The 16823-nt window shown below is 41.4% G+C and overlaps 2 protein-coding genes across 20 annotated transcripts in view; one reads left to right on the top strand and one right to left on the bottom strand.

Annotated features, from left to right (window-relative positions):
• picalma (phosphatidylinositol binding clathrin assembly protein a) overlaps positions 1 to 7550 on the top strand; it is a 54751-nt gene extending 47201 nt beyond the window's left edge. For 16 of the 17 annotated variants that reach the window (XM_041886470.2, XM_041886482.2, XM_041886487.2 and 13 more), the window contains 3 exons: positions 720 to 824; positions 4342 to 4445; positions 7019 to 7550. In XM_041886470.2, coding sequence (XP_041742404.1) covers positions 720 to 824; positions 4342 to 4434 — 198 coding nt within the window. In that variant the 3' untranslated portion in view covers positions 4435 to 4445; positions 7019 to 7550. The remainder of the gene's footprint in view (positions 1 to 719; positions 825 to 4341; positions 4446 to 7018) is intronic. The other variant, XM_041886474.2, reaches the window with a different exon arrangement.
• A 1410-nt stretch (positions 7551 to 8960) lies between these two features.
• On the bottom strand, positions 8961 to 15572 carry ccdc83 (coiled-coil domain containing 83). 3 transcript variants are annotated; one of them, XM_041886489.2, is made up of 10 exons: positions 15422 to 15572; positions 14874 to 14958; positions 14420 to 14588; positions 14095 to 14262; positions 13736 to 13827; positions 13600 to 13668; positions 12704 to 12825; positions 12279 to 12376; positions 10992 to 11179; positions 8961 to 9247 (listed from the first exon to the last, which is right to left on the bottom strand). In XM_041886489.2, exons 1-10 carry the CDS (start codon positions 15484 to 15486, stop codon positions 9065 to 9067), a joined length of 1239 nt encoding a protein of 412 aa, XP_041742423.1. In that variant the 5' UTR covers positions 15487 to 15572; the 3' UTR covers positions 8961 to 9064. The 3 variants fall into 3 exon arrangements, with proteins under 3 accessions (XP_041742423.1, XP_041742422.1, XP_041742424.1); XM_041886488.1 differs by having other exon boundaries at positions 8961 to 9250; positions 15422 to 15571; XM_041886490.1 differs by lacking the exon at positions 14874 to 14958 and having other exon boundaries at positions 8961 to 9250; positions 15422 to 15507.
• Positions 15573 to 16823: the final 1251 nt, after the last annotated feature.

The raw sequence follows: 16823 nt of genomic DNA, 5'->3' as shown, positions 1-16823 counted from the left end.
GAGGTTCACCTTCCAGCAGGACAATGACCCTAAGCATAATGCTAAAGCAACACTTGAGTGATTTAAGGGGAAACATTTTAAATGCCTTGGAATGGCCTAGTCAAAGCCCAGACCTCAATCCAATTGAGAATCTGTGGTATCACTTAAAGATTGCTGTACACAAGCGGAACCCATCCAACTTGAAGGAGCTGGAGCAGTTTTGCCTTGAAGAATGGGAAAAAATCCCAGTGGCTAGATGTGCCAAGCTTATAGAGACATACCCCAAGAGACTTGCAGCTGTAATTGCTGCAAAAGGTGGCTCTACGAAGTATTGACTTTGGGGGCATGAATAGTTGTGCATGCTCAAGTTCTGTTTTTTTTGTCTTATTTCTTGTTTGTTTCTCACACACAAAAAAATTGCATCTTCAAAGTGGTAGGCATGTTGTGTAAATCAAATGATACAAACCCCCCCAAAAAATCCAGGTTGTAAGGCAACAAAATAGGAAAAATGCCAAGGTGGGTGAATATTTTCGCAAGCGACTGTATATTTGAACTATAGTTAACCAGTAACCAGCGTCAAATCACCCGAGGACAACATTAACAATTATTTTGGTCTGTTAAAACTCCACTGTGCTTGAACCGAGACATCATACTACTATATAACCCGTCAAATATCACTGAAAAAACATGAGCAATTCTGTCAGAAGGATCACCATTTCTTCTGTTTTGTCTTCCTTCAGCCTCCCCAGATGGGTTCCATGGCAATGATGACCCAGCCCACTATGATGTACAGCCAACCAGTCATGAGACCGGCCAACCCCTTTGGCTCAGCCCCAGGAGCACAGGTACTGGACTCTCCATTCTAGTCCCTTCCCTGGTAGCTTTTCTCTGAACGGATGCCAGGGAGCAGGTGATGTTGCCCCCTAGACGCTGATCTTGTTTCAGTTTAGCATTTCCGCACTCATGGATAAAGTAGGAATCCGTTACGGTGAAACTGCCACGTCCGTTTGCGATATTACAACATTATTTCAAACAACAAACACTGTTTTATTCCCTCTGACATAATACACACACGATAGAACAGCAGAGTATGTACTAGGATTGATTATTTATTACGTTGCTGGATGACCAGCTGTTTCGCCGTAATGCAGATCTCAGCATTAATTTTAGGAAGCTGATCCTTGATCTGTACCTAGGGGAAACTTCACCCCCTGGAGTGTTTACAAATGCTCCCTGCCCTCGGAGGAGCCTGGTTAGATTGTCCACATCCTCAAACTGGTATCTTTCAGAATGGGGTCAATTCCTTTGCAATTTGGCAAGTTTAGTTCAGTTTACTTCCTGAATTGACCGACTTGAAATGGAATTGAGCCCAACCATGCTCTCTACTGCCTTTTGCAATAGAATGAAGTCTGACTCTGTGGCCAACTTCAACTCCCACTGAGGTGGTCTGCCTGCTGTCTGTATGAAAAACCTACAGCTGAAGTCGGAAGTTGACCTACACTTAGGTTGGAGTCATTAAAACTAGTTTTTCAACCAGTCCACAAATTTCTTGTTAACAAACTATAGTTTTGGCAAGTTGGTTAGGATATCAACTTTGTGCATGACACAAGTAATTTCTCCAACTATTGTTTACAGACAGATTATTTCACTTATAATTCACTGTATCACAATTCCAGTGGGTCAGAAGTTTACATACACTAAGTTGACTGTGCCTTTAAAAAGCTTGGAAAATTCCAGAAAATTGTGTCACGGCTGTAGAAGCTTCTGATAGGCTAATTGACATAATTTGAGTCAATTGGAGGTGTACCTGTGGATGTATTTCAAGGCCTACCTTCAAACTCAGTGCCTCTTTGCCTGACATCATTGGAAAATCAAAATAAATCAGCCAAGACCTCAGAAAACAAATTGTAGATTTCCAAATGCCTGAAGGTACCACGTTCATCTGTAAAACAATAGTACGCAAGTATAAACACCATGGGACCACGCAGCCGTCATAGCGCTCAGGAAGGAGACGCGTTCTGTCTCCTAGAGATGAACATACTTTGGTGCGAAAAGTGCAAATCAATCCCAGAACAACAGCAAAAGGACCTTGTGAAGATGCTGGAGGAAACAGGTACAAAAGTATCTACAGTGGGGAAAAAAAGTATTTAGTCAGCCACCAATTGTGCAAGTTCTCCCACTTAAAAAGATCAGAGAGGCCTGTAATTTTCATCATAGGTACACGTCCACTATGACAGACAAATTGAGGAGAAAAAATCCAGAAAATCACATTGTAGGATTTTTTTATGAATTTATTTGCAAATTATGGTGGAAAATAAGTATTTGGTCACCTACAAACAAGCAAGATTTCTGGCTCTCACAGACCTGTAACTTCTTCTTTAAGAGGCTCCTCTGTCCTCCACTCGTTACCTGTATTAATGGCACCTGTTTGAACTTGTTATCAGTATAAAAGACACCTGTCCACAACCTCAAACAGTCACACTCCAAACTCCACTATGGCCAAGACCAAAGAGCTGTCAAAGGACACCAGAAACAAAATTGTAGACCTGCACCAGGCTGGGAAGACTGAATCTGCAATAGCCCCAAAACATCACTGCTCTATAGGAGATCTGCATGGAGGAATGGGCCAAAATACCAGCAACAGTGTGTGAAAACCTTGTGAAGACTTACAGAAAACGTTTGACCTGTGTCATTGCCAACAAAGGGTATATAACAAAGTATTGAGAAACTTTTGTTATTGACCAAATACTTATTTTCCACCATAATTTGCTAATAAATTCATTAAAAATCCTACAATGTGGTTTTCTGGATTATTCATAGTTGACGTGTACCTATGATGAAAATGACAGGCCTCTCATCTTTTTAAGTGGGAGAACTTGCACAATTGGTGGCTGACTAAATACTTTTTTCCCCACTGTATATCCACAGTAAAACGAGTCCTATATCGACATAACCTGAAAGGCCGCTCAGCAAGGAAGAAGCCACTGCTCCAAAACCGCCATAAAAAAGCCAGACTACGGTTTGCAACTGCACATGGGGACAAAGATCGTACTTTTCGGAGAAATGTCCTCTGGTCTGATGAAACAAAAATAGAACTGTTTGGCCATAATGACCATCGTTATGTTTGGAGGGAAAAGGGGATGGCTTGCAAGCCGAAGCACGGGGGTGGCAGCATCATGCTGTGAGGGAGCTTTGCTGCAGGAGGGACTGGTGCACTTCACAAAATAGATGGCATCATGAGGAAGGAAGATTATGTGAATATATTGAAGCAACATCTCAAGACATCAGTCAGGAAGTTAAAACTTGGTCGCAAATGGGTCTTCCAAATGGACAATGACCCCAAGCATACTTCCAAAGTTGTGGCAAAATGGCTTAAGGACAACAAAGTCAAGGTATAGGAGTGGCCATCACAAAGCCCTGACCTCAATCCTATAGAACATTTGTGGGCAGAACTGAAAAAGCGTGTGCGAGCAAGGAGGCCTACAAATCTGACTCAGTTACACCAGCTCTGTCAGGAGGAATGGGCCAAAATTCACCCAACTTATTGTGGGAAGCTTGTGGAAGGCTACCCAAAACGTTTGACCCAAGTTAAACAATTTTAAAGGCAATGCTACCAAAATACTAATTGAGTGTATGTAAACTTCTGACCCACTGGGAATGTGATGAAATAAATAAAAGCTGAAATAAATCATTCTCTCTACTATTATTCTGACATTTCACATTGTTAAAACTAACTGACCTAAAACAGGGAATTTTTTACTAGGATTAAATGTCAGGAATTGTGAAAAACTGAGTTTAAATGTATTTGGCTAAGGTGTATGTACATTTCCGACTTCAACTGTATCTGCAGGATGCATTGTCCAGCCACCAACCCATTCTCCATAAGAGTGGTATTGGAATATACACACATGGTTATTCCATATATCACTGGTAAATGGTTTAATGTGGCAAGTGACTTACGGAATTCTATTCTGGTGGTCAATAGGAATTCTGCGCTTTGGGAATTCTATTCAGAATGAGCTTTCACATTCACCCTTGTGCCATTTCAGCGATTATTCTGAATGATGCCTGGCATGTCAAAATAGTATTTTGAATAGGATATAACACCCTCATCCTACTTTCATCTCTTCAGTAGGCTCTAAATCAGAATGGTAGTCACCTTAGGAGAATATATTATCTTGTGAAGCAGGGTTTTTTACCTCCACTCTGACCGTGTTAGGTAGCTACACTCTGGACCTGACCCTGTTCTCGCCATTCTACTCCCTTTATATCTGTAGCTAGGTTTTCCCCTCTTGTTTGTAATTTCCCTCTCTTTAGCTGTTCCTCGATTCCCCTCACCCTGTCATTCTCTCTCTGAACTAGCCCTCGGCAGCTTCTAGTCCTTCCAGTCTGAGTCCTCTCAGAGCACCAGGAAAGGATCCCTTTGCGCAACTCTCTCTCAAGGATTTCTTGTAGAACATCTTTAGGTACAACATGTCCTGTGTATGTTAGTGTGAGTGTGTGCATCTCAGCGTGTGCGCTCCATGCTCATATCTGCACAATTCTGCTCCGCTTGCCAACACACCAGTGTCTCTTGGGTTTGATAATTATTTGTGCTTCAACGCTTAATAATGGCCCAGTCATTCCCTTCATAATCACTCAACCACCTGTAAGATGTCGCTTGCGCCGTTGCCTTGCATGTCTGTACTGAAGTCTGACCTAGACTGCGAAATGACACTTTTCAAAAAGTACATTGGTCCATGTGACATTTTGACAGCGTAATAAACATAGTGCTGTTGTTAACAGACCATATCACTTCATAAACTGAGACATTTATTTTAAAACAAAGCCACATTGGTGTGCATCAAATATGCATACTGTCCATTACATGCATTAAAATACATGTCACCACTAGTATTGGAGTAATATGGTTTCTTTTGACACTCGTCTATGCTGACAAAATGGAGCCCTTTGAGAGAATTCTGTGACAATTCTAAAAAGGAGGCTTTTGCCCTCTGAAGACACCATGAAGCAGCGAGACTCTAACTTTCAAGCAAAAATCCAGTTAGCTGTTATACTCCTCGTCGAAAGTATCAGCACATAAGGACTTGTGAAGGAATCAAGGGGGGAAACCATGTCCAAGAGGCGTCAAGTATAGGACACGGATCCCATTTTGTAATTTGTCTTCCCAGAAACAGTGTGCGCTGCCATTCTAACCCCTCTACAGGGATCACTCATCCCATTTGTCTTCTGTAAAAGATGAAAATGGTTGCGGAAAGGGAGACATTTTGACTTTGCTGTTATGTATGGAAAATAGTGGTTTATCACACACAATTGCTTGATCCGCTCATCAATCGTGCATTATCGAATTTAACCATAACTGATTAGTAACGCTAACCTCTGTTTATACCATGATTTTCAAAAATATATATATATGTATTACGTTTGCAGTAGACATTCCTTGTGTATTGTTTGTATTTATTTATACCCTTAGAGAATTCTGTGACAATTCTGCTAAATATGTTTATTTTCTCTAGAGTGGACTTCAGCACTATATGTTTGTTTATCATGCTGCAATTCAAGCTTCAAACCAGGGGTTGGAACCAAAATTATGTTCCAATTGTTTCGTTCTGAACAGAACCATGTTTCCTTTTGTTCCACTGTTCCGACCAGCAAAATAAAGTTCTGAACCGGTTCAAACCCCCCAAAAAGTACCGGTTTATATTGTTCCTTTTTTGTTTTTGCCTGTGAAATCAAGTTTCTTACATTTAGCTCATTAAATTACTTAATCAATCAGTGCGGATAGACCAGGCAAGCTAGTTGTTTACATGGCGCAAGATGTGACTGAAATTTCGCAAATGGGGAGAGAGAGTTGAGGCTTTATGTGCTTGGGCATCTTATGACATGCATTATATGAATTAGGTCCACAGAATTATACCTAGGAGGAGCAGCTTCTGTGGAGGAACTTTGAATGTCCTTAGTTTGAGCTAGCTAGCTAAAAAGCTTGAAAGCTTGAGCTAGCTAACAAGCTTGAGCTAGCTAATAATAATTTTGAAAAAAAGTGAATATGTTCAACATGGCCTTTATTTATCTAAAAAGCTAGCTAGCACCAGAATTTAAAACACTTCTTACCTTTTTTGTAGTTAATAGATCCAATGTGAAATGTGATAACTAGGCCTATAGTATCCTTAACTAGCATTGAAAAAGTTAATCCATTCTTCTCTAGCTAATTAAAAATCTCTCTCCCTATCTTCTGAATCAAGCTTGTAACGTCAGTACAGTAGCCTATGCTTCGGAGGGGCAGGTAGCCTAAACATGTACAGGCAAAGATTTTTAGCTTGCAGACAGTGTAATAAGTTTGAGTGACAAAGTGAGGGCTTTGCATAGGTGTTTTGTTGTGGAACTTGAAAAAAATGCCTGGAACGTAAAAGAACGTTATTATCCGGTTCCCATGCTTTTAAAATAAAGGTTCTGTATTGTTCCGTTTCTGTTCCTTGAAAAATGTTGTTCTTTTCCAGTTTTCAGTTCTGTTCCCTGAACCGGTTCCAACCCCTGCTTCAAACACTTAATCGGTTTTGACTTTTTTTGTTTGTTTGCTGTTATCTTCATTGCATACATTCCATTTGCATCAAATTAAATCTAAATGTGGCCAGAATTTAATTAATAGATAGTAATTTTTCTGCACTGCGCTTTCAGGTGTGTTTGATTTGGCCAACAGTATGCCCTGGATGGAGGGCATTTTTGATCTAAGAATCGTCAGTCCTGTTATGTGCCGGAGGACCTCTCAACTAGTGATGACACAGGACTGGCAATTTACTGAATCGTGTCAATGACCTTCATTGAGGACACACTGCTGTGCTGATCAAACACACATCCGAGAACGAAAGTGCTAGAAAAAGAAAACTATCTACAAATGTTTTTATTGTATTCTGGCCTACGTTTCTTGTGAAGGAAATTGGTTTGTTATCAAGGGAAACAAGGAGTATTAATATTTGGCACAATAATAATTGTGAAAAAAAGTGAATACATTCAACATGGCCTTTTATCTTTCTCTCTGCAGATGCAGTTCATGTAACCTAAACAGGAGGCTTTTGCCCTCTGAAGACAAACCATGAAGCAGCGAGACTTTAACTTTCAAGCAAAAATCCAGTTAGCTGTTATATTCCTCGTCGAAAGTATCAGCACATAAGGACTTGTGAAGGAATCAAGGGGGGGAAAACCATGTCCAAGAGGCATCAAGTATAGGACACGGATCCCATTTTGTAAATTGTCTTCCGAGAAACAGTGTGCGCTGCCATTCTAAACCCTCTACAGGGATCACTCATCCCATTTGTCTTCTGTAAAAGATGAAAATGGTTGCGGAAAGGGAGACATTTTGACTTTGCTGTTATGTATGGGAAATAGTGGTTTATCACACACAATTGCTTGATCCGCTCATCAATCGTGCATTATCTAATTTAACCATAACTGATTAGTAACGCTAACCTCTGTTTTATACTATGATTTTCAAAAAATATATATGTATTACGTTTGCAGTAGACATTCCTTGTGTATTGTTTGTATTTATTTATACCCACGAAGGATATGAAAAAGAAAAAAAAATGAATGACATTGAACTCTTCCTTGTGGGAGGTATTCAGGTTTATACATGGGTTTGATTTGATTGTATAATTGGAGTTTGAGAGTGACTGAGTAAAACAAAAAAGTGTTTTATATAAAGATGGAAAAATGTAACCGACTCAACAGACGGATGCAGCTCTAATCACTGAACAAGTATAATGTCAAGCACAGTTCTTAGTAGCTCAAAGTCACAACCTTGGTGATATAGATATCACAAGTGTAATGATTCAACAGTCAATTCTGTGAGCTAGGGTCTTTATTTGTTGAAAGGGAACATTTTCACTCACTAGCAAAGCACTGCATTTGTGATTTGCCAGCATTGCGTTGGGAACGATCCACATTTATGCTTTACACTTGGCATGTAATTTATTTTACATGGAACAATTCTATGGCTGCCTTTCCAAAATGAATGTGCAGAGTGTCCTTCATGCTCTGGCCATCTTTACATAGACCAGCATTGGGGTTGGGGGAAAGAAGGTGGTCTTCACAGGAGGCAGGGGAAAGAGCTGTGGTTGTGTCACTGTGGGGTCAGCTCTGTCTAAGTGGCAGCCCTGGGTTGAAATACTATTTGAAATCATTTAAATACTTTGTTTGCTCTAGCTTGTCTAGAGTGCCAGAAGGGCTGGGTTAGCAGTTTTGGGACTATTCTATTGGTCTATTAAGCCATACAAATCAATCAGGCACAGATAAAGTATGTTAAATGAATTAATATTTGAACAAATGTTGGGTAAGTGGGCAGTAGGGTCCAGTTGAGCAGGGGGAAATGGAGCACTGTTGATCGGTGCGTTGTGTATATAAAATAGATCCTTTCCATCATGGGGGTGGGTGGGATATGTGCAGGATGGTCAGAACATGAAGGTTATTCTATTAATCAAATTAGCATATTTGCTGCATTGTCCCCGCAGATTTATATTTTTGTTTATATTAAATATATAAATAAATGTATGTATGCAGACTTTGGTTGATTTTTCCAATAAAGTGCAGCTTCCACAAAGTGTTTTGCACCAGTATCTTGAGTTTGTGTGGGTGTCTGTGTGAATGGATAATAATGAATTGTAATCAACTGTATTACAGGGGGGGGGGATTATACCCATTTGGGTATAAATGAGGTAGAGGTTTATATTTGGTGAAGAGTGAGACAAGTGAATCACTAATTCCCTCAGGTTATAACCAGGGCCTGTATCCACAAAGCATCTGATTAGGAGTGCTGATCTAGGATCAGTTGTCTTTTAGATCTTAATGAATAAGATGATTGTATCGACAGATCCTAGATCAGTACTTCTACTGAGCTGCTTTGTAGATATCGGCCCAGGGCTGATTTAAACCTGTGAAGCATATGGCACAATCATTGTTCCTTAAGAAAACATTCCTGGACCCTTGCGTTGTATCATTGCACGTTTAATGGGAATACATGTCTCTGATGCCAACATGAGGCCAATGCTAGATTTACAAAAGTGTGTGTGTGTGTATTAGTGCTTGGGCCTGGCTACTTGAACCTCTTGTGGATGATGCGGGCAGTGAGGGGCCAGTCCTCGGGAGCCTGGAGCATCCCTGGGGCTGAGGAGGAGCCTTCGGAGCCGGGGGTCTCAGACTGCACAGGGTGCAGGGGAAGGGCCTGGCCCACCACAGTCAGCAGCTTCTGCTCCAGAGGGCCCAGGTGCATGTCTCCCTGCTGGCCAGCACAGAGAGGGGGAAGGGAGAAAAGGGGAGTAGTAGTCCCATATAAGAGATGCATCCTGTTTGGCCCGAGATCCCCCATCGCAACAAGGAGAGAGATTGTTACTCTCAGATCCCTACGTTGTCTCGATTGCATCCACTGCCAAGAGGAAGTGGCACAGAGAGTCAATTCCTAAGGCTCGCTTTCTCCATTCCTTCACTCTCCAAAGCCTCTGTCCCTGGGACTTTTTTGGGAGGATTCAATAAAGCACTGAATGTCTGATTCAATACCTTCTGAGTCTAAAATGAATGGCACGTGTCAAAAGAATAGCCAAGTTCTATGTCACGTTCATGACTTTGTTTAGCACCTTACTGAAATCATGTTCTCTTCAATACTGTGGTAAGATGAAATTCCCAAGTGAATCAGGTGGGCACATGGTTTGGATACAGACTATTGCTGTGATTTATCAGCATGCATAAGGAACACCCAAGCCACACACTGCTGTAATATTTATACTGAACAAAAATATAAATGCAACATGCAACAATTTCATTGATTTTACTGAGTTACAGTTCATATGAGGAAATCAGTCAATTGAAATAAATAAATTAGGTCCTAATCTATGGATTTCACATGACTGGGAATACAGATATGTATCTGTTGGTCACAGATGCCTTTAAAAAAATAATGGGACTCAGGATCTCGCCACGGTATTTTTGTGCATTCAAAATGCCATCGATAAAATGCAATTGTCTTCAATGTCCGTAGCTTATGCCTGCCCATACCATAACCCCGCCGCCATCATGGGGCACTATGTTCACAACGTTGACATCAGCAATCCGCTCGCCCACACAACGCCATACACGTGGTCTGCGGTTGTGAGGCCGGTTGGACGTACTGCCAAATTCTCTAAAACGACGTTTGAGGCAGCTTATGGTAGAGAAATGAACATTCAATTCTCTGGCAAAAGCTCTGGTGGACATTCCTGCAGTCAGCATGCCAATTGCACGCTCCCTCACAACTTGAGACATCTGTGGCATTGTGTTGTGTGACAAAACTGCACATTTTAGAGTAGCCTTTTATTGTCCCCAGAACAAGGTGCACCTGTGTAATGATCATGCTGTTTAGTCAGCTTCTTGATATGCCACACCTGTCAGGTGGATGGATTATCTTGGCAAAGGAGAAATGCTCACTAACAGGAATGCAAACATGTGAGAGAAATAAGCTTTTTGTGCGTATGGAAAATGTCTGGGATCTTTTATTTCAGCTCATGAAACATGGGACCAACACTTTACATGTTGCGTTTATATTTTTGTTCAGTGTAGCTACGAGCTCTAGCTTGTGCTGTCACTCAGCTGAGGCTGACCTATATATCTATCCACAGATGACGATGGAGGCTGCCAGCACAGCTTCATCTTTCTACTGAACTTTGGCTACTAAGAAAAACAAAAATGGGTTGGACCATGTTTTTGCTTTCTATTCGACCTGAGCCACCCTCAAATGGAAGACATATTGGCTAATGCAAGGTGAATGCCACTTAGAGACAACCGCTGTAAACATTGGAGCTTATGCCCTTGGTCAAGGGAAGCTAAGTTGAATTGTGTTATAAGGTACCTCTTTAATGTCGGCACAGATGGAGGAAAGGCGAGGAAACCACATTTGATTATTGAGATATGCCCATCGACGTCTAGAGATACGTTTTATTTCATCTCCAAGTGATGTGTTGAATCAGAGAATAGCCTGAGATGGGTCTTACCTGCATGTAGGTCTGGCTGCCGTACAGAAGCACACTGAGGTCCTGAGGGGGGTCCTCTGTTGGCCTGTAGGCTGCCTCACTGCAGCTGCCACTTGTTTCATCCCTCTCCAGCTCTTTGGCCTGCTTTTGAGCCCGCCATGTTTCCGTTGCTGGGTGGAGGGGAGGTACGGGGCTGCTGCTTACCCCGTCTGGTGGGAACCATGAAAATCATTAGAAATTAGGAGGGGGGGAAGGGGTTAAAATGAGTACAGTGATTTACTGAAAGATAAAAGCCTGTACAGTATCCAATATGGAGAAAATGTGGATAGGGTTAGGGGTGAAAATAATTAGCTCGGTAAATGAAAGTGCCACATTCCAAGAGAGGAACGTGCTGGTAGCCATTTTTGGTTTAAGTTTTTATCTTGAGTTGAGCTGAGAGGACATGCCGTCTTAGACGGAAATGAGTGTTGCCATGTTTCCAAATAGTCTTGGGAAGGGAGCTTTTACTCAGTGGCTTCCTGTGCCCGGGCGGGCCTCCCATTAGAGTTAGACGATACTGATCACAGCACCCTTCCCAGTGGCACACTGGTACCCACTTAGGGGAAGATTGTTTTACTAACCAATCATCAAAGGAAAGTTCCCCCCGAAAACATTTAATCGTGGATCAAAAATGATCAGGTGTTATTTCTGTTTGCCCATCAGCTTTGCTTTCGCATTTCATGTGAAATTGTGCATTTTTCTATTTTCTTTCTCATTTTTTGTCTCTGCATTGAAATGCGACAAATAAATCAATAATCATTATTTTGTCAGACGTTTGTGATAATTTACATTTGTAAATGGCAATAACAGATGATTAAGAAACGTGTGAGTGTATTTCAGAAAGGCTAACATTTATATTTGTGATATGATTGTCAATACAGTCTAAGGCAGCAACAGTTGCACAAACTCCAAAAGTGACAAGGAATCACTATTCTGTCCTCTGGTGGTCTTCCCTGCTTCTAGTCAAGGAGCTGCACTACTGGCAACACTGGACAAATGTCATCACAAAAAAAGAAATCAAAAGTTTCAATTTGAAAGACATCCTAGACCTAGAGTCTACACTGCAGGATCGAGATCTATCTTTGCAGTGCCATCCCAGCATTGGTTCGCCTGCTAAACAGTTGAAGATAGCTGTGTTGTTTGTATATTTATGGTGTTTTGTTAATTTGTATTTAATAATGTCATTAAGTTGTACTTTTAATTCAGCTTGGTGCTGACATTTGTACAAGAACTTGTCAAATAAAAAATACAAATGATCATCATCATCACCTGATGGTTGGCCACTGACAGCGTTACTCTTCATAATGGTCTCCTGTACTGTGGTGTCAGAGGGTCCCAGTCCTGCCGCCTGAGTCAGGAAGACGTTTCTGTGGACAGGAGAGCAGAGAGATGAGTGAGACCACAGATGGAAAGCAAGGAGAGGGCTGTCTTACCACAGGCGAGTGGATTAATAGAATAGCATTGCATATAATTGATTGCCTGGTCCCAGATCTGTTTGGGCTGTCTTGCCTAAAAATGGCATGACAACGACCATAGGAGTTTGCTATACAACACAAACTGATCTGGGACCAGGCTGTCCAGTTTCATTCACTAACATTTGACATGTCATGTCACACAATGTGACAGTAAAATCAGGGCAAATGGCAATCTACAGTATATGAATGTGGGTGAAGAGTTGTGTTGAGGTGAGGGACCTAGAGATTTGCAGGTCCTCCAGGCGATGCTCAAACAGTTGACTCATGTGCTCAAGATTCTCCTCCTCCAGTTGTTGGACAGCCAATGCTGTAATGGATACCTCTCTTGTGTAAGTGGCAAGCTGTGGGGTATTCCAGAAAGCAGGATTATTAAATTAGCCAACTAACTTTGATAAACAGCCACATATAACTCTTGATTTTCTGGTTGATTAAGAAAGCTTGTATATTGGTTGTTGCTGTTCAGTCAATTATACCTTATCAATTTTAAATCTATATTTCTCAAAAACATGAATCCATCTTTCTGGAACAGCCCCCTGGAGCAAGGGGATGTGCTATCTGATCATGTCTGGTAACACTTTATTCAACAGTCCTGATTATCCCACTGGGCACACACTGGTTGAATCAACGTTGTTTCCACACCATTTCAACGAAATGACATGGAACCAACGTGGAATAGAAGTTGAATTGACGTCTGTGCCCAGTGGGAAGCTCCTATTTTGCTTGATATACACTGAGTGTACAAACATTATCAACACCAGCTCTTTCCATGACATAGACTGACCAGGTGAATCCTGGTTAAATGATTTCTTATTGATGTCACTTGTTAAAACCGTTTCAATTAGTGTAGATGAAGTGGAGAAGTCATGTTAAAGAATAACATTAGGAAAGTGTTCTTAATGTTTTGTACACTCAATGTATACTGTGTAACAATAGGGTCTCACAAACAAAAAGCCAATTGGTACCATATTATTTTGGTACGTAATGATGGGTCTTTTTGTGCTTTCTTATGCTTTCCTTTAGAACAAATCATGATGACTACCAGATTACAAACTGTAAAATAAAGCGGTGAACTGTGACCACACACACCATACTTTTTCAAATCCAACGCGCCATACCTCTCTCTTCAGCCACTCATTCTCTTTGATCTCCTGTCGGCTTTGCTTGTCAAGGTGTTTGATGGCCCTCTGAGGAAAAACAGTGTTATCATCAAAACTAAAGAAATCTGTTCTGCTGATGTGCCTTATGTCTTACCTCTGTAGCCAGCTGTTTCTTTTCATCTATGAGATGCACCGTCTTCTTGTCAATTTCATTGAAAGTCACGTCGAGAGTGCGCTGAATATTGTCTGTAGAAGTAAGAGACACGGTCAAGGAAAAGCTGTGAGGACATCTGTCTGTCTGTCTTGTAAATAAATTGACTTTTGTTTTTGTAAATATGATTTCTTTGATTAAATTATTTTGAGGTTCAATCTCGCTTTGCAAGAAAAGTTTATTCCTAAAACCAGTTACTGGTTTGAATAGGGCTCCAGGGGTCCGAATAGGAGTTGACTTCCCAGAAAATATAGGCCTAGTTTTCCATCCCTTATAGGAGCCAAGCCTGTGAGTGCATGTACCTGCCATCTCCTGAAAACCCCTCTGCATCTGAGCCAGCTCAGCCTCCAGGTGCTGGATCTGCCGCTGGTGCTCTTGGCTTCCGATCACCTTATACTCCTGCCTGATGTGCCGCTCAGCCTGCAAGACGAGCACTTCCTCCTCTAGGTGGCTGACTTCAGCGCGCAGCTCTCTCACACGCACAGGGACAAACAATTTGTATTCATGTTACATGAATATTGCACATTCATAATATTCCAGGTGGGGAGTACCGGTGGATGGTAAAAACAATTATTGACAGGTAGCTTTATGACTATGTTATATCGTATTGGAGAGCCTAGAGACTACCTGCCAGTTCTTTCTCCTGGCTACGGACCAGCTCCAAGTTCTGCTGCAGAGCTTGCTCCACCTGTTCTTTGTTGACCACCTCTTTCTGCTCCAGCTTACTCTCCTGTTCTTTAGCCTGCTTCCGCAAGACCTTGATGTGCCCCATCTGCTCCTCTTTCAACTGCTCCCTCTGTGTGAGCACAAAACACTTAATCATTTTATAGTGCAGATTCTCTCACTCAATGAGTCTGTAGGTAGTCTAGACCAGGGTTTCCCAAACTCGGTCCTAGCACTACACAGCTGATTGAAATAACCAACACATCATCAAACTGTGGTCTAAACTAACTACAATGTTCCTTTTTATTAATTTATATCCTAGAATAGTGAGAATTGTTGCAAAATAAAACTACTGATGTTTTGGGGAATGGAAAATGAATACAGGCCCTGTGAATTCACAATTGCCTAATGTTCTCACCAATTCTGTGTATTTTTGCTTCTTTGCCTCGAGTTGACTGACCTCCTCCTGGCACTCATGTATTTCCTTTCTCTTAACTTGGAGCCTAAATACAACACACAAGTAAGTCATAGTCTGGGAATGTGTGGTTGGAGTCAATGTCAAAAAGCTGGCAAGTTCAATTTCTGTTGCTCAAAACGTTTAGCTCTATCAAGCTAGAGGCTTAATTTCTCTGGCTATTTCAAAGGTTATGTATCTAGCTATAACATCTCGTTAATTTCTGCAGCATTCTAAATAGCTAGCTAGTTGGACCAATGGATCATAAAAAAGTAGGCTTTACATGTAGGGCTTTTCAATTCAGATCGCAGCTAGCATGGTAGACTGACATAAGCCATTCTAGCTAGCTAGCTAGCCAGCCAAACGGTCTTGCTTGCTAGCTAACGTTAGCTAATGTTAGTTCACTGACTTCAGCATAGTTAAATGGCTTTAGATAGTGATATTTGCAATAAACCAGCGTTGCAACCTTGGTTTAGTTTATTAGCTAAGAAGGTTCATAAAACAGTGCTTACTGAAAATGTATAAAGGCCTCCGCCAACGTAGTTTTGTCTTCATCAGATGACTTCTTCTTACCCATGTTGGCTAGCTAAAACTTCACAACACAACTGATTATGTTTGCTTAACAACTTACTGTCTGCTGAGAGATGTCTGCGTTCCCCTATTTCCATGGAAACCCCACATTCTAGATCGACTCAACATTGCCCCCCAGCTTCAAGAAAGTGAACTGTGGGCCTATTCGGGGCGTTACTACATGTGGGTCGTCACTAGGTACCACATCCACAAAGTCATAAACCCATCCTATTTCTACAATTTATCTTCTTAAAATGTGATTTTAAACTGTAACATAACCGTAATCACACTGCTAACCCTAACCTTAAATTACGACCAAAAACCAACTTTTTGTTTTCATGACTTTTTACGATATGCCAATGTTGACTTTGTGGCTGTGCCATCTAGTGGAAACCCTAGGGTCTATCTGCAGACCACGTTTACTACATACCGTGCGCACTACGCATCACTTACTACATCGGGGGTTCCAAACTTTTTTGGCCTGAAAATTCTCGCCACCCCAACCATGTGAAAAAAAGATGTAATTAACAGCCAATGTTTACTTTTTTTTATTTGAGACTATGGTGTTCAATTGAAAAACATTCTAACAGTATTTCTGATTGTCTTCAACTTACCATCACATGCTTTTAATGTGGGGCTATGACAGTCAATTGCAAATGAGTCTGACATAATGCATCTTATCGCACCACCACTAATGAGATGGGTGTGGAGGCAGCAGGGGACAAGGATGGAAGCAATGGTGGAATCATTGTGCGATTCTCTTGGCGCGAGTAAAGCTGGTGAGAATGAGTGGACGATGGTGAAGAAGAGTGGAGTAAAAAGGGCTTAAGTTGGAAAAGAACAGCAGTTTATGGTTGGAGTGCGATTCACGAGCAATGATGTTTTTTGGGGTGACCCGTTTGCGGTGTCGAAGATGGTGAAGGACGAATTCGGTAAAGTGGAATCGGTCAGAGTGACCAGGAGCGGTACGATGTTGATTTCGTGTGTGTCAAAAGCGCAAAAGGAGAAATCTCTGTGGCTACAAGATGTCGACATATGATGTGTGAAGCTATGATTTTCAGAGTAGGGCACCGGTTAAAGGTGTCATCTCTGGTGTCACGTTGGACATAGAGGTGTGTGGTTTAGGGATAACATTTCAGGAGTGGTAGACGCACGTCGCTTGAAAGGAAAGAAGGAGCAAAGCCAATCGGTTTCACTGTCGTTTGAAGTGGTTCTCCCGATTTATGTAAAACTTGGGTTTTAGAGACATGCGGTGAGACCGTATGTACAGAAGCCGCTGCATTGTTACAATTGTAAAAAGTTTGGACACGTGGCAAGTGTTTGTTGAAGGAATAAATATGTAGT

Source organism: Coregonus clupeaformis, unplaced genomic scaffold (assembly GCF_020615455.1).
Source record: "Coregonus clupeaformis isolate EN_2021a unplaced genomic scaffold, ASM2061545v1 scaf0088, whole genome shotgun sequence".
NCBI classification, from domain to species: Eukaryota; Metazoa; Chordata; class Actinopteri; order Salmoniformes; family Salmonidae; genus Coregonus; species Coregonus clupeaformis.
Note: the sequence above shows the minus strand (reverse complement) of the source record. Positions and strands in the feature narration are given on the sequence as shown.